The sequence below is a fragment of the Nomascus leucogenys genome, chromosome 11, assembly GCF_006542625.1.
Source record: "Nomascus leucogenys isolate Asia chromosome 11, Asia_NLE_v1, whole genome shotgun sequence".
In the NCBI taxonomy this organism is placed as follows: domain Eukaryota; kingdom Metazoa; phylum Chordata; class Mammalia; order Primates; family Hylobatidae; genus Nomascus; species Nomascus leucogenys.
Window position 1 is genome coordinate 64,469,007 of NC_044391.1, and position 23,843 is coordinate 64,492,849.

The 23,843-nt window shown below is 38.5% G+C and overlaps 1 protein-coding gene across 5 annotated transcripts in view; it reads right to left on the reverse strand.

Moving 5' to 3' along the window:
* PUS7L (pseudouridine synthase 7 like) overlaps positions 1-23,843 on the reverse strand; it is a 133,197-nt gene that overhangs the window by 65,611 nt on the left and 43,743 nt on the right. For 3 of the 5 annotated variants that reach the window (XM_030822668.1, XM_003252278.4, XM_030822669.1), the window contains exon 10: positions 14,315-14,895. In XM_030822668.1, the coding sequence (XP_030678528.1) occupies positions 14,777-14,895 (119 nt within the window). In that variant the 3' untranslated portion in view covers positions 14,315-14,776. Of the gene's footprint in view, positions 1-14,314; positions 14,896-23,843 lie in introns of those variants that run through there. The other 2 variants (XM_030822671.1, XM_030822670.1) reach the window with 1 other exon arrangement.

The window sequence follows — 23,843 nt, forward strand, 5'->3', positions numbered from 1 at the left end:
TACATCCTTTTCCCTCTGATAAGGGGGCTTCTCAAATATTTTTCTAAGGAGCAATACCCTCAGTGTCTCCTGGGCATTACCCCCTCCCACCCTCCTTTCACACACACTTCTGAAGGACAGCATTCAGTGTCTTCAAGGTGATTCATTGGCCTAAAGAAATTCCCCAGATAATGAAGATAATAACTTACAATTTCTCTATTGAGTCCACGTTGTCTTTGAAATCAGTATATGCACAATTAGTTTGTTTTCTATGTAATGCCACAAAATCCTCATCCGTGAGTACCCATGCTAAGTAAGTTATGTGAACTTTTCAGTCACTTCTTGTTGCATGCAGAAAAGAATCCATGACTTATAAAACCCAACATGATTTGGTTTTCTGAATCTTGTCTCATACTGTGTAACCCCTTGCCCCATTAACATTAGCCTTTTTCTTCTTTGAATGTGCCAAGCTCACATCCTGCTAATAGCCTTGAACTTGATGTTCCCTCTGAAGAGTTTCCCATGGCTGGTTCTAACTCTTCACTTCCCTTTTCTTTTTTTTAACTTTTAATTTTTGTCAGTACATACTAGGCATATATACATATGGGGTACATGAGATGTTTTGATACAGGCATGCAGTGTGTAGCAATTACATCATGCAAAATGGGGTATCCATCTCCTCAAGAATTTATTCTTTGTGTTATAAATAATACAATTATACTCTTTTAATCATTTTAAGTGTGCAATTAAATTATTATTGACTAGAGTCACCCTGTTGTGCTAGCAAATAACTAGGTCTTATTCATCCTTTCTAGATATTTTTTGTACCCACTAACCATCCCCACTTCTCTCTCAACCCCAACTACCCTTCCCAGCCTCTGGTAAACATCCTTATACTCTATCTCCATGACTTCAATTGTTTTGATGTTTAGATCCTACAATGCATAAGAACATGTTATGTTTGTCTTTCTGTGCCTGGCTTATTTCACTTAGCATAATGACCTCCAGTTCTATCCATGTTGTTGCAAATGATAGGATGTCTTTTTTTTCCAATGGCTAAATAGTACTCCATTGTGTATATGTACCACATTTTCTTTATCCATTTATCTGTTGATGGACACTTAGGTTGCCTCCAAATCTTGGCTATTGTGAACACTGCTGCAACAAACATGGGAGTGCACATAACTCTTTGATATATGGATTCCCCTTTCTTTTGGATACATACCCAGCGGTGGGATTGATGGATCATATGATAACTCTATTTTTAGTTTTTTGAGGAACCTCCAAACTGTTCTCCACAGTGTTTTTACTAATTTACATCCCCACCAACAGTGTATGAGGGTTCTCTTTTCTGCATATCCTCATCAGCATTTGTTATTGCCTGCCTTTTGAATAAAAGCCATTTTAACTGGGGTGAGATGATATCTCACTGTAGTTTGATTTGCATTTTTCTGATGATCAGTGATGTTGAGCACCTTTTTATATGACTGTTTGTCATTTGTATGTCTTCTTTTGAGAAATGTCTATTCAGATATTTTGCTCATTTTTAATCAGATAATTGGATTTTTGCCTGTAAGCTGTTTGAGCTCCTTATATATTCCTTTTATTAATCCCTTGTCATATGGGTAGTTCACAAATATTTTCTCTCATTCTGTGGGTTGTCTCTTCACTTTGTTGATTGTTTCCTTTGCTGTGAAGAAGTTTTTCAACTTGGTATGATCCCATTTATCCATTTTTGCTTTAGTTGCCTATGCTGAAATTTTTGCCCAGACCAATGTCCTGGAGAGTTTATCCAATGTTTTCTTATAGTAGTTTCATAGTTTGAGGTCTTAGATTTAAGTCTAATCCATTTGATTTGATTTTTGTATATAGTGAAAGATAGGAGTTTAGTTTCATTCTTCTGCATGTAAATATCCAGTTCTTCCAGCACCATTTATTAAAGAGACTCTTTTCCCCAGTGCATATTGTTGGTACTTTTGTCAAAAATGAGTTGACTGTAGATATGTGGATATGTTTCTGGGTTCTCTATTCTGTTTCATTGGATTATGTATGTATTTTTATGCCAGTACCATGCTGTTTTGGTTACTATAGCTCTGTAGTATAATTTGAAGTCAGGTAATATGATTCCTCCAGTTTTGTTCTTTTTGCTTAGGATAGCTTTGGCTATTCTGGGTCTGTTGTGGTTCCATATAAATTTTTGGAACTTTTTTCTGTTTCTGTAAAGAATGTCATTGATATTTTGATAACAATTACATTGAATCTGTGGAGTGCTTTGGGTAGTGGAAACATTTTAACAATATTGATTCTTCCAATCCATGAACATGGAATATTTTTTCCATTTTTTGGTGCCCTCTTCAATTTCTTTCATCAGTCTTTTATAGTTTTGTAACAAATCTTTTACTTCTTTGCTTAATTCCAAGGTATTTCATTTTATTTGTGGCTGTCGTAAATGGCATTACTTTATATTTTCTTATCTGATTGTTCACTATTGGCATATAGAAATGCTACTGAGAGGGTTCTGTCTCTCAGCTTTGGAGCCCCCCTCCCTCTGTCTCTGTACAGGGGAGTTTCTTCTTTTTTTCTTCCCCCTTCTTTCTTGTCTGTTACACTCCCTGCTCCTGAAAACTACTCCTGTGTGCCTGTGATGTTTTTTCTAATTCAACTTGAGACAAAGAACCTGGTGTTTCTCCACTCATCAGAGCCATATCATTTGGTGCATTGGCTCAGAATTTGAGGTACAGCTTTCATCGGAGTGGTGAGTATGGGAGCAAGCTTAAAATCTGTTCTATCATTCCAGGGTGTCTTTGCCTCTATATTTAAATAAACCCAATAAATCAACGGGCATCCGTCAGCCTAGTACATACACTTATCGTTGGCTGCTGTACTCAAGTCATGGATGTGAGGCTTGCTGGGGAGAATGTGGAGAACCTCCATTGCCCATGGGTATTGGGAATGTTGGCCAAGTTTGAACTAGGTTCTTTTCATGGGGAACCTTGCCATTGCACGAGACTGGGAAAAGTTCAGAGGCAACTGAGAATTTTTTGGCCAGGGCACACCCTGGTGTGATTCAAAGGCCTCTGGACCAGACAGAGCCTCCGACAGCCCATCCTGGGTGTTGGCAGAGAACCTCAACTGTCCTGTTGCATAACTCTTCTTCCTTCTCTATCCGCAGCCTCTTACTGTTTCTCTGTGTGAAATGTGCAAGGATTTTTACAGTCTGGGAATAGAGTTTTCCCATTTTCCCCTAGAGTAAGTTTACTTGCTACCACTTCTCTGGCAAGCACATAGCATTTCTAAGCCGACAACATCACCTAATGGAAGTAAATCAGAGTCTAGGCTCTTCTGGGAACAGGAAGTTTCTGCCTTTAGCAGTTAGGAGTAAAATGTCTTCCGTAGCCAAATTTTAGTCTCAATATTGTCCCACTAGCAGGGAAATGGCTATTTGGTTCCTAAGTTCCTTTAAGGAATCAATTTTGTCTCCTATTAAGACAGTACTTAATTAGTAAGGGATTTTAAGTCCGGAAGTTAACCAGAACCATTTTTTAATGGGTAAATGCTTTAGCATGGGCTATAATAGCAGGATATAGAGTTCAATCTAGCATGCCCTCTCCCTTAAAGGGGCCTTGCCCAATTACATGGTTTTTCTTGAAATTTGTTGTTTTGAAAGGCACAAGGCCACACAACTCTAGAAGGTCAAAGGGAAATAAAAGGCAGAGAACTGATTGCTTGGGGACAGCATGACTAAGGTCCAAACTCAGTTCCTCTGGTTCCATGGCTTGGAGGGTCACACCTGCAGTCATGGGCAGCACATTTAAACGGGTGCTGGGAATCTAGGAAAGAAGGAGAGAAAAATAGTTGGGGGGACGGATGCCTCCTACTACTTTCTCCTCCATCCTGGATTGCATACCGAAAGGAAAGAGACTAAAAGGACGCTTTTCTTCTCGCTTCTTTTTCTAGATGGGTAACAGATCGTCTTCAACATGCACTCCCCTGGAGTGTATTTTGAAGCACTGGGACTCCTTCGACCTTGAAACTTTGAAGAAAAAGTGGCTTATTTTCTTTTGTGGCCATATCGGGCAGGCCCAGGGAAAATCGTTCCTCAAAATTGAAAAAGGTAACTTTCAGGGAAATCATCTGAGGGTCCCCCTTCTTTGGGGCCCGTTCATGTTCTCTTTTCATTGCAGGACATTAGGCAAGTAAAGGGAGACTTGGGTCATTTTTCTGATGACCCTGATAGGTATATAGAAGCTTTCCGAAATTTAACTCAGGTATTTGACCTCTCATGCAGGAATGTTATGCTGCTCCTAAGCCAAACCCTAACTATGGTTAAAACAGGCAGCTCTGCCAGCAGGAGAAAATTTTGGACATGAGCAATATGCCTCCTGTAGTGGGCCAAAAGGGAAAAGAGAAAATAGGGAAGGCAAAGAAATAGGAGAAACACCATTCCCAATAGGAAGAGAGGCAATACCTCTTAAAAACCCTAATTGGAACTCCTTTTTGTGGTTTTTTCCTTCTTTCGTGGTTTAAAATGGTTTCTATCTCTTTTATAATGTTCTTCCAACCTGGGAGAAGTTAATTTTCCAAACCTTAAAAATGCTTGGCTTAGAGTTGAGCTGGGGGAAGGGAACCCAGAAGTCTGACATGCTGGCAAAAGGGTAAAAATTTCTTACCATTAGGGCTTTTGGCTTCTCTTTACCTGTGCAAACTGGTAAAAGGGATAAGATTAGAAACTAGGCCCAGGATCCCATGGTCCTGCTGTTCAAGCCAATCCAGCAAAACGGTCAGTAATAAACTTGGCTACAGGCCTCCATCTTATTTCATGACCTTGGGAACATAATCTGTAACCGTGTGGCAATACTTTGTTTTAGTCTCCGCCATTTTTCAGCAGGAAGTAGCCTCTTCTTGTGCTAAATCAGATAAGCCAGTTTGTCAATCTGGGTGGTGCCAGCTGATCCATCAGGGGCAGAGTTTACAAAATGTCTTAAGCACTGATCTTGAGAGCAGTTTTGGGAGGGTCAAAAATCTTGTAGCCTCCAGCTGCATGGCTTCTGGGCCATGGTTTCTAATCTTGTGCCTAGTTCATTGGTCTGGTCCCCAGGAAAGAAGGAAGTGTATCTTGGGAAGTGCCTGTTATCATCTTTGTTTTAGTCTATAAACTGTAAACCAGGCTCCCCCTAAAGTTGGTTCAGCCTATGCCCGGGATGGGCAAGGACAGCTTAGGGGTTGGAAACAAAATGGAATTGTTTAGGTCCAATCTCTTCCACTGTCATAAATTTGCAATGACCATTTCAAAAGCTGCCTATCACACCTTTAAAAATACCTTGTACACTTGTGGTTAAGTCATAACTTAATTAAGCCTTGTTGGTTTCACCTGTGAGGTTATTTTTTGTAAAATTCAAAAGCCAAAAATCTTAACTGCTTGGCGTGGCTAAAGTCAAGTAATAAGGGATTTAAAAGGATTTTCTTAAAGAATGCTTAGCTTAATTAAGAGTGGATATTCAAGTTATAGGTATATTTAAAAGGCCTTTATGTTTTTCTCTTCTTGAATCTTGTTTTTCTGGAAAAAGGCTCTTTTCTTCTCGGTTGACTGAATTATTTTTCTCCATTTTTTGTCTTATCACTCTTAATGTATGCATAAGAGGCCCTAAAGTAACTTCTGGTAGTATGGGACTCCTGGAGAAAAACAGAGGAGGTGCCACAGACCCCAGACCCCAATTTGGGAAAAAACCTCTGTTTTCCTAATGAAACCCCAGGAATTAAAAGGAGATAGATCCCTCTCAAAATCAAAGGCTCTGTTCTGTTTTGCATCGTGTTATCTGACAGTTTTGAGTTTGGGGGGTATCAGAAATTACTTCGCATTATGAAAGAGCTTTGGTGTGTAATAACTAGGTAGAAAATACACTGTAAGGGATGGCTAATAGTAGTTACAAATCAGAGAAGCATGCTCTTGGCCATCTGGAAAATAGGGAAATATCCCCACCCCTGACTGGGAGATGAGAATCCCATCAGGGATGGGCTGATTACAAAATAAGCCAATTAACTTTGGGTTGCCTTGCAATGAAATCCATGGTAAAAGCACTATACTATCCTCTCCCACAGTATCTATATGGTCTTTTCATAAATTGAGCATTGAAATAAAAGCATAGCAAGGAGGGCTTTAAGACATTAATCTGCCCTTTAGTAAAAGTGTTATAAAAGTTTTGTAAAGATTTCACCTCACTGTCAAATTGATTAAAATAAGAAGAAATGATCTATAAGGTTTCATTTAAACAAATTGGGGTTAACATTAATAAACGAATGCAAGGGTAAAATTTGGCTTTGAACAGGATTTTCATGTCATAGTAAAGGCTAATGAAAGGTTTTTGCCTTTTGAGTAATCATTTTGGCAAAATAATTTATGGCAATCTGGAAATTATCCTTCCTGATGCCTGGCTTTTTAGATGGTTCAGAGGGCCCCTGAAACATTAAAAAAAGAAGTAAACAGGATTACTTGACATATTTAGTCACATGAGATTGCCAAAATGATGTTCAGTCTTCTTTAAGTTATATTTTGGTGAATAATACTAATAAATGTTCAAATATTGTACGGGATTTCTAAAATTCTAATGTCTAAATATATGCTATCAATCATAATTAAGGGTAAAGTTATTGTAAACCATGGAGATAAACAAACTTCTTTGTCAGTCATGTTTTTAACTGTTAACTATCCTGGAAATGTTGCCATTCACAGACAATTGTTGTCTTGCTTTGTACCTTCTCAAAAGACAGTTTATAATCAAGCCACATTAAGGACTTTAACAGGTGTTCTCAAATGCAGGTTTTTAATAGCTTTGAGGATTGTAACACTGGAATAGAGAAAGAACCTACAGGACTCCTAAAGAACTGACATGTTCACAAATATCAAGCAAAACAAGGGTTAACTAAGTGGACTCCACTCAAAAAGTTTAAGCAACCTTTTCAACTTTTCCTTGGAATATTGCTGATCCTTATTTTGTTTTTCAGAGTCAAGGAAACTTATTTTAAACTATTTATGGCCTTTAATAATTGAGTAAGATATACTACTGTGAACAAAATTTGGGGCATGTTCATTTTTCTTCGCCTGGTTCCTCTAAAATTTGGAGACTACCTGTAAGTACTCTTAACCTATGGCAATATACTTGTTCACAACAGTGCAATAAGAATCCATTTTTCTTTGTCAACAGGGCACAATTGGAAAAACTGGTTATTTTACCAAGGCTTTAACTGAAACAGTGTGTTTCCCTTCAAGGAATCAAGCTTGACATGCAAAGCCAATAAAAGCCCCTTGGGGAAAACTGGCCTTATACCTTGTCTACACAGTCCTCACACAGGATTCCTAACCTGTGGTCAGTAAAGAGGGTCACTTTCTAACAGGTCTGGGAACTCTGAGTTTATCCTGGGACCTCAAGAGGAGAGGATCACTCAACTCACAGGTATTAGAGGATACAAACCCATGGTTGGGCTCAGCTTTAAAGGTCTTATCTGAGATTCCTTGTGAAACAGAGTTTCATCAAAGCCAATCCAAAAGGCCTATGTAAAAATAACCATTCTTGCTGCACTTTATGCAAATAATCAGGCCAAGTATAAAACTGAAGTTTATTCATAATTAGTTTTTACCAAAAATGGGACTGGAGAGAAAAAATTTGCTCCAAAGCTTATCATACGTTTGTCATTAAATGCTAGTCATTAACTGTTTTTAAGCTGTTTGCCTGCATTTTAGACTAACCCTGCTTATTCCTGTGAATCAAGTGGTGATCTCCTGAAGCTTGGAAGAAAAAAAAAGGGACGGGTAACGTAAATGTCTGGATCAATATACTAGTTCTGGCAATTATCCTGCAAACTCTGCCAAGTAATGAAAGTGAATAGGGTGCCCATAACCTGAAGATTTCTTTGTTTAGGAAAATAAAACCAAGGAACTTCATAGACCCCCCAAAGGAAAATTCTGTATCTTGGCAAATAAACTTTTAAATGGAAATTATTTACTACACCACACTTGTGAGAATTGCTGTACTCACTCTACTATTTGCAATAGGGTTATACAAGGTGGCACTTCTAACTAAAACATTGGACACAGAGTTTCCATTGCTGTCGTATTTTGCTTAATTATTAACCTTATAACCGGGATAATAGTTACAAACAAAAAGGAAGCATAAAAGTTTTACTATCATTAAGTCTGCCAGGACTTTTTATTGAATTTACTGATGCACTTTTAAATGAAACATGCTGCTTTTGGATTAACACCTCTAGTAAAGTAAAGGAAAATCTACAAGTACTTAAAAATCAAATCAAAATTATTAACAGGCTCAGGGAAAATGCCAGCTCCAGCCCTGGGTGGCTACAATCCCTCTTTAATGAATTCCAGTCTTCTTTATGGAATTGGTTAGTCACTTTATTAAGCCCTCTCTTGCTTATATGTCTTGTATTAATATTTAGACCTTGTATACTCAATACTATAACTTGAATTGTTTCTTCTCGCCTAGAAGCAATCAAACTCCAAATGGTGCTGCAAACTGAACCACACATGGACATGCCATTCTTCCGAGGACCCTTAAATCAACCCCAGGAGGAGCCCTAGCTGCTGTTCCCCATTCAACACCCCTTTTCAGCAGGAAGTAGCCAGAAAGAGTCATCCCCCAAAACCCCCTAACAGCTGTCAGTGTGGCATCTCCACAGGGAGGAATGTTGTAAGAGTTATTAAGAAATTATTAAGAAATTATTTTAGGCAAATAGAGAGAAAAAGGGGTCTTGGGAAGTTTTCATTTTTTAAAGCATCTCCGGAAAAGTTTCTTGTAAAGCCCCGGCTCTTAGAGCCAGGCCAGCAACCTTTAATATGCAAATGCCAGCTGTTAGAAACTGGGTCACCCAACATGGAGATTCCCACGGCCTTCTTGCCCTTGCCCCGCATGTTCCTGACAACATGGCTTCCCTCACATATCCCCACGTGTGGAGAACATCATGGCGTCCTCCACTGGCATATTAAAAGGCTAGGGTGAAAGGGCCAGCTTTTTCACCTGCTATGTGAATGACATGCCTAGTCAAACCAATCCCCTGAGCCCTGTGAAAAACAGACACCGCCTCCTCCAGCCTCTGCACAAGGGCAGTGGCAGGTGGGGTTCTGTCTCTTGGCTTTGGAGTCCCCCTCCCTCTGTCTCTGTAAAGGAGAGCTTCTTATTTTTTCCTCCCCCTTCTTTCTTGCCTATTAAACTCCCTTCTCCTTAAAGCTAAAAAAAAAAAAAGAAAAGAAAAGAAAGGAAGAAAGGCTATGCTACTGATTTTTGCATGTTGATTTCATATCCCGCAACTTTACTGAATTTGTTTATCAGCTCTAATAGTTTCTTCATGGAGTCCTTTTTTTTTTTTTTTGAGACAGGGTCTCGCTAGTGTCACCCAGGCTGGAGTACAGTGGCCCAATCTCGGCTGGTAGGACAGGGTCCTTTCCTTCAAGGTAACAGGTTCCCTTCTGGCCCAGAGTGTGTCTAGAAATGTCATCTGGGAGCTAGGACCTGGAAAAGGGGCCTCATGATTCTGACCAGTGCCCTACCCTGCTGTGGTTGAGCTGGTACCAAAGATGCAAAACAAAGTCCTCCCCACTTTTCCGTCTCCTCTTCTCAAACAGGAGAATGTCTCTTGGAGCCCTGAGCTGTGCAGACTGGACTTAGGGGAGGAGTAATGCCGGCACTCCTTTGGCTACCCCAGCTAGTGTCTCAGTATGTCACATGTAACCCCAGTCCACTGTCTCTGGGCCAAGTGCTCTAGGACTTGCCTAAGAGCTGCAGTCCTTATGGCCTAGACTGCCTTTCAAGTTTATTTAGAGACTGGGAGCACTTTGGCCCTCAGTGGCAAGGTTTGTGGGAACTCAAGTCCAGAGGGATCTGCGATGTCCCTCCGGCTAGAGCTGGTTTAAATGCTTTGTCTGTGGGTAGACATCAATCAAGTGAGTTTGGTCTAATAGGACAGCACTGAGTTCAATGCCTTACAATTGCTATTTCAAGAAAATTTTCAATTTCCTATTTAATTTCTCCATTGATCCACTGGTAATTCAGGAGCATACTGTTTAATTTCCATGTATTTGTACAGTTTCCAAAATTCCTCGTTATTGATTTTTAGTTTTATTCCATTGTAATCAGAGAAGATGCTAGATAATTCAATTTTTTGAATGCTTTAAGACTTATTTTGTGACCTAACATATGATCTATCCTTGAGAATGATCCATGTGCTGAGGAAAAGAATGTTTATTCTGCAGCTGTTGAAGGAAATGTTCTGTAAATATCTGTTAGGTCCATTTGGTCTACAGTGCAGATTAAGTTTGATGTTTCTTTATTGATTTTCTGTCTGGAAGATCTGTCCAATGCTGAAAGTGAAGTATTGATGTCTCCAGCTATTATTAAATTCAGCTCTATCTCTGTCTTCAGCTCTAATAATATTTGCTTTATATGTCTGGGTGCTCCATTGTTGGGTACATATAGATTTACAATTATATCCTCTTGCTGAACTGACTTCTTTATCATTATATAGTAGCCTTTTTTGTCAATAGTTTTGGTCCTGAAATCTGTTTTGTCTGATATGAGTATAGCTACTCCTTCTTTTGTATGATTTCCATTGGCATGGAATATCTTTTTCTATCCTTTTATTTTCAGTCTATGTGTGTCTTTATAGATGAAGTGTGTTTCTTGTAGGCAACATATCATTGGGTATTTTTTTTGTCCATTCAGCCAGTCTATGTCTTTTGATTGGAGAGTTTAGTCCATACACATTCAATGTTATTATTGATAAGTAAGGACTTACTCTTGCCTTTGGTTATTTGTTTTCTGGTTGTTTTTTGGTCTTTCTTTCTCTCTTTTATACTTTCTTCCTTTTAGTGATGGTGATTTTTCTCTGGTGATGTGACTTAATTTCTTTCTTTTTATTTTTTGTGTATTCATTGTATATTTCTTTATTTAAGGTTACCACAAGGCTTGCAAATACTATCTTATAACACATGATTTTAAACTGATAACAATTTAACCCTGTTGGCATAAGCAAACAAACAAGAAAAAGAAAACTACTAAAGGCTCTACTCTTTAAGTTTGTCCCCCAACTTTTAACTATTGTTGTTTCTATTTATAGCTTACTGTACTACCTGTGTCTTGAGAAGTTGTTGTAGTTATTATTTTTTATTTGTTCATTGTTTAGTCTTTCTACTTGAGATAAAAGTAGTTTTCAAGCCACAGTTACAGTGTTATAATATTCTGCATTTTACTGTGTGCTTTTGTATTACCAGTGAGTTTTCTACCTTCAAAGGATTTCTTAATACTCATTAACATCCTTTTATTTGTCATTGAAATACTCTCTTCAGCATTTCTTGTAGGACAGGTCTGGTGTTGATGAAATCCCTCAGCTTTTGTTTGTCTTAGAAAGTCTTTATTTCTCCTTCATGTTTGAAGGATATTTTTGCCAGATATACTACTCTGGATTAAAATTTTTTTCTTCCAGTACTTTAAATGTGTCATGCCACTCTCTCCTGGCCTATAAGCTTTCCACTGAAGAGTCTGCTGCCAGATGTAGTGGAGTTCCATTGTATATTATTTGTTTCTTTTCTCTTGCTGCTTTTAGGATTATTTCTTTATTCTTGACTTTTGGGAGTTTGATTATTAAATGCCTTGAGGTAGTATCCTCTGGGTTAAATCTGCCTGGTGTTTGATAACCTTCTTGTACTTGGAAATTGATGTCTTTCTCTAGGTTTGGGAAGATCTCTGTTATTATGTCTTTGAATAAACTTTCAGCCCCCATCTCTTTCTCTATCCCTTTTTACAATCAATTACTCTTAGATTTGCTCTTTTAACTCTACTTTCCAGATTCTGAAGGCATACTTCATTATTTTTATTGTTTTTTTCTTTTATCTCCTTTGACTGTGTATTTTTAAATATCCTGTCTTCAAGCTCATGGATTCTTTCTCCTGCTTGATCAATTCTGCTATTAAAAAGAATCTGATCCATTCTTCAATACGCCAATTACATTTTTATGATCCAGAATTCTGCTTGATTCTTTTTAATTATTTCAATCTCTTTGTTAAATTTGTCTGATAGAATTCTGAATTCCTTCTCTGTGTTATCTTGAATTTCTTTGAGTTTCCTCAACACAGCTATTTTGAATTATCTGTCTGAAATGTCAGATATCCTGTTTCTCCAGAATTGCTCCCTGGTTCTAATAAAATTTGTCTATCGGATTTGTCTGATAAAATTTTTCTGATAGAATTCTGAATTCCTTTTGTGTTATCTTTAATTTCTTTTAGTTTCCGCAACACAGCTATTTTGAATTCTCTATCTGAAAGGTAAAATATCTCTGTTTCTCCAGAATTGGTCCCTGGTTCCTTATTTAGTTTCTTTGGTGTGGTCATGTTTTCCTAGATGGTATTAAAACTTGTAGATGTTTGTCTGTGTCTGAGCATTAAAGCATTAGGGATTTATTGTAGTCTTCTCATTCTGGGCTTGTTTATATTCATCCTTCTTGGGAAGTCTTTCTAGATGTTTGAAATGATGTGGGTATTGTGATCTAAGCTGAATCTGCATTAAGGGGCACCACATGCCCTTTAATATTGTGCTTCTTGAAGACTCACAGAGGTACTGCCTTGATGGTCTTGGAAAGGTCCAGAAGATTTCCCTGGATTACCAGGCAGAGACTGTCATTCTCTTCCCTTACTTTCTGTCAAATTCTCTCTCTCTCTCTCTCTCTCTCTCTCTCTCTCTCTCTCCTCTGTTCTGAGCCAACTGGAGCTGGGGGTGGAGTGATACAAGCTCTCCTGTGGGCATGAATACAGCAGGATAAGACACCAGCCAGAGGGGTGAGGCCCCCCGTTCCAGGCCCCAGCTTCTGGATGACATTTCTAGATACATGCTGCACCAGAAGGGAATCTGCTGCTTTGAAGGGAAAGATCTAGTCCTTCAAAAGATTCATCAACTGCTAAGTGAAGAGCCCTTGGGCCCTGAATAACCAGCAGCAATACCCAGGTACTACATCAAGGGGGTGAGCCAACTGGAGCTGCGGGTGGAGTGATACAAGCTCTCCTGTGGGCACCAATACAGGAACTGTGCTGGGTCGGATCTGAAGCCAGCACAGCACTGGGTCTCACCCAAGGCCTGCTGTAACCACTCCCTGGCTATCACTTGCAAACTCTACAATCAGCAGGTGGCAAAGCCATCTAGGTCTGTGTCCATCTTTTCAGGATGGCAATTTTTTTCAGGACCGGGGTGAATCCAGAGCTGCCATCTTGGAGCCAGGAACTAGAGTCAAAAACCTTAGAAGTCTACCAGGTATTCTATTGTACTGAGGCTAAGCTGGCACTCAAATCACAAGATGTGGTCCTTCCCACTCTTCTCTCCCTTCCCAAAATCAGAGGAGACTCACACCATGGCCACTATCACCACAGGCCCACAGGAAATACCACCAGACTACCACTGATGTTCCCTTAAGGCCCAAGAGCTCATAAGTCAGCTTATGGTGAATGCTGCCTGGCCTGGGACTCACCCTTCAAGACAGTGGGTTCCCTTCTGACCCAGGGCAGGTCCAGAAATGCCATCCAAGAGCCAAGTCTTGGAATCATGGAACCCAAGAGCCCACCTGGTGCCCTACCCTTCTGTGGCCAAGCTAGTACATAAGATGCAAGAAAAAGTCCCCCTTACTTTTGCCTCCATTTTTCTCAAGCTGTAACCAGGGGAAGAATCTCATCATGTAACCACTACATCTGGGAATGTGCTGAGTCTCACCTGAGGCCAGCGAGTCTCAGAGGCTCACCCCCTTGATGTAGTACCTGGATATTGCTGCTGGTTATTCAGGGCCCAGGGCTCTTCACTTAGCAGTTGATGAATCCTTTGAAGGACTAGATCTTCTCCTTCAAAGCAGCAGGTTCCCTTCTGGTGCAGCATGTATCTAGAAATGTCATCCAGAAGCTGGGGCCTGGAACGGGGGGCCTCACGACTCTGGCTGGTGCCATATCCTGCTGTAGCTGAGCTGGTATCCAACATGCAAGACAAAGTCTTCCCCACTCTTCCCTCTCTTCTCCTTAAGGAGAGGGAAGGAGTCTTGAAGCCATGAGGGATGATGCCAGCACTCTCTTGGTTGCCCCCGCCAGTGTCTCAGTGGATCGCATGTCCACCCAGTCTACCGGCTCTAGGCCCAGTTCCACATTAGGACTCAGCTAGGAGTTCAGATGAGTCCTTTCAATCTCTTCAAATTGCCTTTCAATATTATTTAGGGCCCAAGAGCACTTTAGCTCACAGTGGCAAGGCTTGTGGGCACTCAAGTTCAGATCGCTAGGATCTGCGATTCTCCTCTGGCTAGGGCTGATTGGAATGCTCTCTCTGTGGGTGGGCATCAGCTGAATTTGGCCCAGTTTTGTTTTCTGCTATAACAGGGCGGCACTGAGTCAATCCCTCTCTCAAGTGCACAGAAATGCTCTCCACACCATGCCACCACTGCCAGAGAATGGGGAAGAGTGGTGTTGGTGATTCAAGACTGTTTTTCCTACCTCTTCAGTACCTCTTTCAGTTATGTGAAGTTAAAGCCAGGTACTGTGAGTGCTCACCTGATTTTTCGTTCTTATGAAGGTGCTTTTTTGGTGTAGATAGTTGTTAAATAGGTGTCCTTGTTGGGGGGAGACAATCGGTGGAGCTTCTATTCTGCCATCTTGCTCCACTCCCCTCCCCTAACTCTTTATTTTTCAGTTTCTATGTCACCACCTTAAGAAAGTCCTTCCTTGAATTCCCTCTCTATAGTCACTTTCTACTTGCATCAATCTATTTGTTTATTCTGTAATACTTACCAGATTTTTTAAACTTACTTGTTTATTGTTTACCAGCCCCCTCCCACCATCTTCACTAGAAGGATCATTCTCTGTTTTGTTCATTTCTGTGTCTCCAGCTCCTAGAGAAATATTTGACATAGAGTGGGCACTCAATAAATATTTCTTAAATTAAATGAAGTACAAAGCATAACTTTTTAAGTATCTGTTTCTTTATCTATATATTGGATACAACATCTGTACTGTGAGAATCAAGAAAATAGTTGTGAGAACCCTCTATTACAGCACCATTACAAATATATAATTACAGTCATACATAAAATATTAGAAATAGAGAATTGCTAAATTCTTCAACAATTACCTCCCAGGCTGTGAGTTCTTTGAGGTCAGGAACTACGTCTATTCCCCTTATCAATGTTTGCTTCATGCTTAGCCTAGTGTCTGCCATGTAAGTAAATATTTGTAGAATGAACAAATAAATCAATCAATGAGCATATCATCTCTCTGCCTCCAGAGAGACTTTCATCTACCCGGAATAAGTTTAGTTGTAGTCCTTCACAAAGAATTACATCAATAGTATTGTCTTCTATTCTTCATTTACTCAGTCATAAGAATTATTGAGTACCTACTATGTGCCAGGCACTGTGCCAGGTGCTGAGAATACAATGATAAAAACCCACAAACCAACAATGTCCCTGCTCTCATGGGACCTCATAGTACCTGTGGTTTTGCCATACTCATTAATCATTTCTACTTGTATTAAATTATGATTGAAAGATGCTTCCACTCTTTCAATGTTATGGGATATAATTTTTTATGTTTGTAAATATATGGCCAGTTTCCATAGACTGCTACATTGGCAATGAAAACAAGTTTTATTCTGTATTCTCCATTTATATAGCTCATTTTATATTATATAAAATTTCTAATTTATGAATTAACATAATTCTTTTATATCTAAACATATTTTTTCCCACTTACTTTGTCATGGATGGAGGAAAGTGAAGTGTCCTGAAAGTAGTATATTTCTATCTTTCCTTCTATTTATATAATACCTGCTTTTGGACTGATGAAACTCCTTTTATTCAATGCATAACTATTCCACCTCATTATAATTTTGTAATCTGGAAGTTTTAGCACCATAAATCATCCTTCTTTGTCTTATTTAATGTATTTTGACTTGAATTCATTCTAAACTGATATTAACATTATGACCTTTGCTTTCTGTTCATATTTGCCTTTGTTCACAACTTTATATATGAGCACTTTGAATCTATTTGTTTTAGGTGAGCCTGTATCATACAGGATAGAGTGAGATTTGCTTTCTGCTATGATATGACATATATATGGCCTCATTTTCCTCACCGTTTTATTTTAAATTGACAGTTTGTGTCAGAAGCCAAGATGAAATTAAACATGCAAAAGGTTTTGGGGGCTGACTGACAGATAATGAAGAGAAGGAGCAAGAGTAGGCAGGAAAAGCCTTCAGACCATTGTATGGGTCTGAAACTTGAGAAGAGGGAGGGGAAGGAAAGGACAGTTGGGTAGGAAGATCCTCTGACTGCAGTGCAGCTCTGAAAAAGTCATGGCCAACCTTACAGGGAGCTCCAGAACAAAGACTGTGCATTAGAGAAACCTCACATTGGGCAGAGATGTGGCCTTAATATCCCTGCCCTGCTAAGCACTGGTGGAGTTGCAGGAGAGAACATGTCCTTGTCATCAACGCTGCAGCACATCCTGAAAGTACGTAGTAACTAAATGCAGGCCTGTAGCTAACTGCATGCCGCCTGCCAATCTGACTCTTGGAGGAGTATTTGAGTGAAAAATTGCCACGGCTACCACACACATTTTATAATATTTTTATTCAAGTATAATTTACATGCAGAAATGCACAGTTCTTAAGTGTGTACAGTGTAACAAGTTTGACAAATTAATAAATCCATTTATCCCATCTCAAACAAGGTACCAAACATTTCTTTCACATGAAAAATTCCCTGTGGCCCTTGGATCAAATCAAACCTCCTTCCCTCTGCACACTGGTTTCTCCTCCCCCCTACAAACTGAGGCAACCATTGTTCTGATTCTTATTACCGTAGTTGATTTTGCCTGCTTTGAACTTCGTATAAATGGAATCATAGTACATGTTCTGTTTTGCTTCTGGCTTCTCTTATGTAACATAATGTTTTTAATATGCATGCATGTAGCATGATCAGTAGTTTAAAATTGTTTTTTATTCCATTATGTAACTATACCATCACTTGTTTATCCATGTTCCTTTTATGGACATTTGGGTTGCTTCCAGTTGTTGACTATTATAAAGTTACCATGAACATTTATTTATTTATTTATTTATTTATTTATTTATTTATTTATTTTTTGAGACGGAGTCTCGCTCTGTCACCAGGCTGGAGTGCAGTGGCACGATCTCAGCTCACTGCAACCTCCACCTCCCAGATTCAAGCGATTTTCCTGCCTCAGCCTCCCGAGTAGCTGGGACTACAGGTGCGCTCCACCACACCCAGCTAATTTTTTGTATTTTTAGTAGAGACAGGGTTTCACCATGTTGGCCAGGATGGTCTCAATCTCTTGACCTCATGATCCGCCCACCTTGGCCTCCCAAAGTGCTGGGATTACAGGCATGAGCCACTGCGGCAGAGCCCAGTTACCATGAACATTTTTTTATCCTTCTTTTGTGTAGACATGTATTTTCATTCATCTTTGGTAAATACCTAGTTTGGAATTACTGAATCATATTGTAAGTGTATGTGAAATTTATGAGAAAATGACAAACAATTTTCCAAATCATTGTTCCAGGGGTTCCCAACTCCCGGGCCACAGACTGGTACCCACTGGTACCGGCACTGGACTGTTAGGAACCCGGCCACATAGCCGGAGGTGAGTGGCAGGTGAGCCACCATTACAGCCTGAGCTCTTCCTCCTATCAGATCAGCAGCAGCATTAGATTCTCATAAGAGTGCAAATCCTATTGTGAACTGTGCATGCAAGGGATCTAGGTTTTGGGCTCCTAATGCCTGATGATCTGAGGTGGAACAGTTTCATCCCAAAACCATTTCCCCACTTCCCCCCGCCCTGTCTGTGGAAAAACTGTCATCCACGAAACCAGTTCCTGGTGCCAAAAAGGTTGGAGACTGCTGATTTGTACCATTTTTCACACAAAAAACAGGCTGTCAAACAGAGGTTGTGTTTTGGTTGGCATTTAATCTAATCTGTATACCAATTTGGGGTAAACCATTTTAACAACATTGAGTCTTCCAGTCAATGAACATCATACATCTGTCCATTTATTTAGGTCTTTTTTTCTCTCAGAAATGTTTTGTTAACAGTGTAGAGAACATGTAACCACTTGTTAAATACACTCCTAATTGTTTTATACTTTTATGCTATTGTAAATGTTGTTTTTAAATTTTCATTGTTCAATTATTCATTGCCATTATGTAGAAATAAAGTTAACTTTTGCACATTGACCTTTTAGTCTGTGAACTTCCTAAAAGCATCGATTAGTTCTGGCTGTTTGTTTGTAGATTCCTTTGCATTTTATATGTCCACCATCATGTTGTCTTCCAAAGATAATAATTTATTCCTTTCCAAACTTTATGTATTTACATATTATTTCTTTTCCTTACTTTATCTCCCTGGCTAGGACCTCTACTATCACGGAAGTGATGACAGCAGACATTTTTGCCTTCATTCCGATCTTTTAGGAGAAGCTCTTCAATATTTTAACATTGTTTTCTTCATTATGGATCACTCTTTCTTGCTTCACTAAATGCCTTATTTTAAAAATTCAATTCCCAACATTGAGTATAAGATATCAGTGGTGTTTTGTTTTATTTATTTCCCAAACAGTACAAGCTCTTTCCTTATTTGGCTGTTGGAAGAAAGGCTGTTTATTCTGACTCTTTCTAGAGTTTGAATTGAGCTTAGGCTGGTACACAGATTATGTTAGGTTGAGTTTACCTACCCTCAGAATGGGAGCTAATATGGCTCTCTGCTTAGCCATAAAGAATTCATGTCAGCCTGGGGCAGTGCCATGTGCCTGTAGTCCCAGCTACTTGGAGACTGTGGCAGGGGGATTGCTTGAGCCCAGTAGTTTGAGGCTGCAGTGCCTTATGATAATCACACCTGTGAATAGGCAGTGCCCTTCAGCCTGAACAACATAGCAAGACTGTGTTGCTTAAAAAAGAAAAAAAAAATTATATCACCCTTATAGTCAGTCCATCAAGCTTTCCTTAAATTCCATACCCTCTGTTAATTCCATGGGAAAGTATAATTTTTGTTTTGTCTCAGAGATTCTTGTTAACACAAACACAAAGGTCTTTTGTAATCTTTTATATCCTAACCCATTAACATTTCATTTTATTGTTTTTCTTGCATTTGTGGGTATCTGTTTTGTGTTTAAATCTTGGGAGAGCTCAATTTTGTTCTAGTGGTAGTCTTTGTTTTCTCTTAATTTGTTTTCCTCATTGTCTATTGTTACCTGTGCTTCTTTCAATTTATTTCCATTTTTCTGATGATTTTGCTTTTGTCTTTTGCATCTTTCCTAAGATCCACTATCTCAGGTTTCATCTCCTCCTCCTTTTGTCTTGTCATATCTTTCCTGTGTTTTTATACTTGATCCATTTCCTTTTTATAGTCATCCTTTATAGAAATTATTGTTTTACAAAAAAATTATGTGTTTATCACATTTTTTATCTTCTTTATGGCCACCTTTGTGTAGTCTGTTGGTAAACTTTGCTGCTCTCTTCCACATGTTTATCTTACAGTATCTATGTATTGAGGCCATGCCAGTATCTTTTATTACCAGTAATTCAATGAGTTGAATTTCCCAGACCAGCTATTTGCAGGAAGATCTTGATTAGGAGGGAGAGGCCAAGAAAATCTTCCAAGCTTTATAACTCAAAGATTCCCTCTTCTACTTCTACAAATATAGCACACCATTGTTTGTGATGCTTTGTTTAGCCCCAAGTCAGGTTCAGCAGCGTTTCTGCTGCCGGTTTTGCTTACTTAATTTTTACACCCTTGGCAATAAGCAAATTAACTCTTTTTCTTTAGAGAAAGCAGTTTTTGCTGCTTTTGAGATCCGCTATTATTAAATAGTCTTGCCACTTTTTTCATTCTCTACTATGCAAATTTTCAGGTCTCATCTGCTCTTGGTAGCTCATAGGTGTTTGTTATATTTGCTTATTATATTGTTGGTAGGGTTTTTTTAATGTCATTTTTCTCATTACTTTTGTATGACTTCCAGAAGGGGGAAAAATCCCCACTTATACAGCCATGTTCATATCAAAAGTCACCTAAAGGTGTTTTGGCAGAAATCTAAACTCTAACTCATGTCTTATAAGACAGTGTTTTATCTAGTTTCTTGGATAACATGAAATACAATTGTAAACGCAGTGGTCAAGGATTGAAAATGCTAAGTTTGCTAATTTTTCTTTTCAAAGAACGTATACAGAATATTTCCCAGTAGCTCCTACTAAAAGAAATTCTATTCACCTGCAATTGCTAGAGCTATTCAGCTGGTTATCAAAATACTTTAATTCATCGTCTAAAAAGTGATTGCATAATAAAAATAAACATCCTAAAACTCCAGAAATAGGCAGTGAACTGTAAGCTTTTCTTAGTGCACTAAGCCATGCAAGTATACCTAGTAGAGTTACATGACCTATGAGGGGGTTATAAGTGCAAGGATATATTTCACTGTGAAATTAGAGCAGGCATTGAAGTTGAAGGATGGCTCCTAGTGAGTTTTCTTTTGGGAGCACTAAGTAATCATCAGTACAAAGGTCACAGAAGTATGTTATGAAGCCAACCAATCACCTATGGCTCTCTGTGGCTGTGGAACTGATCAAGTCCAGTGAAGACTGAGAGCATGGGGGCATGGACCAAAAAGAGAGAGAAAAACAAAGAAGAAACACACAGGGCAATAAATGTCATTTTTATATGGACATCATATTTTATAATATTATTTATTTTTAATTCACCCTGAAAATGCAGAATGATTAAGAATAATGAGGAATCTTGCCTTCAGCTTCTTCCTCTATTTTATGACTCCATATAGTGTATTGCTCCCCAACCTTTTCCCCTCACATGAAGAAAATGATAATTGTGTGACTCTAAAGTAGACTGGAGAGGATTAAGGGTATTAGTGGGGGAAAAATGATTACCTTTCTTTACATAATTATAAGAAAAACAAAATACAACTACTAGAGAAGATATTAAGTATAGAATTTGTATAAAATTTCAAAATAAAGTATTTTTGCAATTTTAATGAGACATTCAAGCTTGCTTTTCTGACCATAATACTTTAAGAGTGGGTTTTGTGTGTGCAATGGGTACACACACTTCTTGGCTAAACTTAGGATTAAAAGAATAACAGGCAAAGTGTTTGTGACAGTGCCTAGCAAATAGTAAATGCTATTTAACTGCATATAAAATTTTTTGGAAAATTTGAAAGTCTTCTTTTAGAGTCATCCAAAGTTTACAGCTATTGAAAGTTCCTCCAGGTTCATCCATGTTATAGCAAATGACAGAATTTCCTTCTTTTTAAAGGCTTAATAGTATTCCACTGTGTATATGTACCACATTTTCTTTATCCAGTCATCTGCTGAATGGTTGATTTGTATTGTGGCTATTGTGAATGCTGCTGCAATAAACATGGAAGTTCAAAGATCTCTTCAACATACTTACTTTATTTCCTTTCCTTCGAATATATGCCCAGTAGTAAGATTGTTGAATCATATGGTAGTTCTATTTTTAATTTTTTGAGTAGTCTCTACACTATTTTCTATAATGACTGTACTTACTTACATTCCCACCAACAACGTACAAGGATTTCCTTTTCTCCACATCCTTGCCAAGATTTGTTATCTTACGTCTTTTTTTATAATAGCCATTCTAACAGATGTGAGGTGATAGTCACTGTGGTTTTGATTTGCATTTCCCTAATGATTAGCAATGTTGAGCATTTTTTCATATACCTATTGGTTATTTATATGTCTTTCTTTGAGAAATGTCTATTCAGGTCCTTTGTCCATTTTTTAATCAAGTTTTTTTCTTGCTATTAATTACTTTTGGATATTAACCCCTTATGATATGTATGGTTTGCAAATGTTTTCTCCCATTCCGTAGGTTGTGTCTTCATTCTATGGATGGTTTCCTTTGTTGTCATGGTAATCACCATGGGTTTTCTCATAGACTACTCCCCTATTACGTCTAAAATGCAAGTTCACCAGCTGGGCACGGTAGCTCACACCTGTAACCCCAGCACTTTGGGAGGGTGAGGGTAGACTACTCCCCTATTACATTTAAAATGCAAGCTCACCAGCCGGGCACGGTAGCTCACACCTGTAATCCCAGCACTTTGGGAGCCTGAGGGGGGCGGATCAAGAAGTCAAGAGATCAAGACCATCCTGGCCAACATGGTAAAACCTCGTCTCTACTAAAGATACAAAAATTAGCCGGGCATGGTGGCACACACCTGTAGTCCCAGCTACTCGGGAGGCTGAGGCAGGAGAATTGCTTGAACCCGGGAGGCAGAGGTTGCAGTGAGCCGAGGTTGTGACACTGCACTCCAGCCTGGCGACAGAGTGAGACTCCGTCTCAAGAAAAAATATATATGTATGTGCAAGTTCAATATATGTGTTCGTTTGTGTGCATCCGCGTGTGTGTGTGTTCCCCAAACCCCAAAGCAAAGAGAAAACAGGGCAGCTTTTAAAAACGCATCTGTTTCAATAGAGGTGAAAGGATTATTAACAGATTTAGTAGTTTTCTCAAACCAAAGGATGTTTTATAATATTTATTCTTGCATCCTAAATAATTTGATACATAACAATATAAAAGTCCTTAAAATTTATTGAAAGTGTAAGTAAATTTTTAGAACATATACTCATGTAGCCAAATTCAGGCCAGAAGATAGTCTGAGAATGGAAATTTACATTCCAAACTCACACTGAAATAGAGATGCAAAAATCCTAAACAAAATATTAACAAATAATATGATTGATCTCAGAAACAGTATTGAGTAAAAGAAGGAAGACACAAACACAGACATGTACAATTCCATTCACATAAAATTCAAAATCAGACAAAACTGTGTATTTTTTAGGAATGAATACATGGGTGGTAAAGCTATCAAGAAAAGTAAGAAGACCATTATAAAAGTTCTTCTTTACACTATAAAAGTGAATTTTCCCCAACTTTCCTTAACGTCATAAAGTTTTAGAAATACGCAGATAAATTCAGAGATAAGCAGAAATTAAATAATCACTAGCTAGGCAAAGTGGAAAACTGAAGCACTTCCCATTAGAAATCAGTAGAGCAAAGTGGTTATCATCATGGCCTTAAAACCAAAAAGGGCCAGGTTAAACTCTCTTTACAACCTGGAGGAAGCTACTTAACTTCTTCAAGCCCTAGAATCCTCATTTGTTAAATGAGAATAGTTATCATACCTGACAGCTTGTTCTAAATTTTAAATGAAATTCTACAATGCATTTAATATTTCAATAAAAGGCAAAGATGAAACTATTACAAAAGAAAGAGCATTATAATGATACCCGATTTTAATACTCTAAACTTTCTGTGAGGGGAAAGAACTATTTCAGAACTTTCTTGAGATATGTATTTACCAAATAAATTTGCTAAGGTATATTTGCAGTATTCACTCAGCATTTTTAACCCTGGTATATGTCAGGCAGTGATAGGTGCCAGAGGTATAAAGATCAATGCTCTTGAATAATTCACAGTAGATGATCTAGATATTTAATCAAATAAGTACAATACAATGTGAGCAATGAGATGGTAGAGAACTATACAAAAGGCTATGAGAACACATATTTCACAGAAAAGGCATTTAATATAAGCAGAGATGTTCCAGCCAATGGGAATGGGAGTTTGAGGTGTATAACATGGGAACATTTGCTATTAGGCTGAGCATCTCTAATCTGAAAATTCAAAATCCAAAATCCTCTGAAATCCAAAACTTTTTGAGTACTGACATGATGGCACAAATGGAAAATTCCACACCTGACTTCATGTGATAGGTCACAGTCAA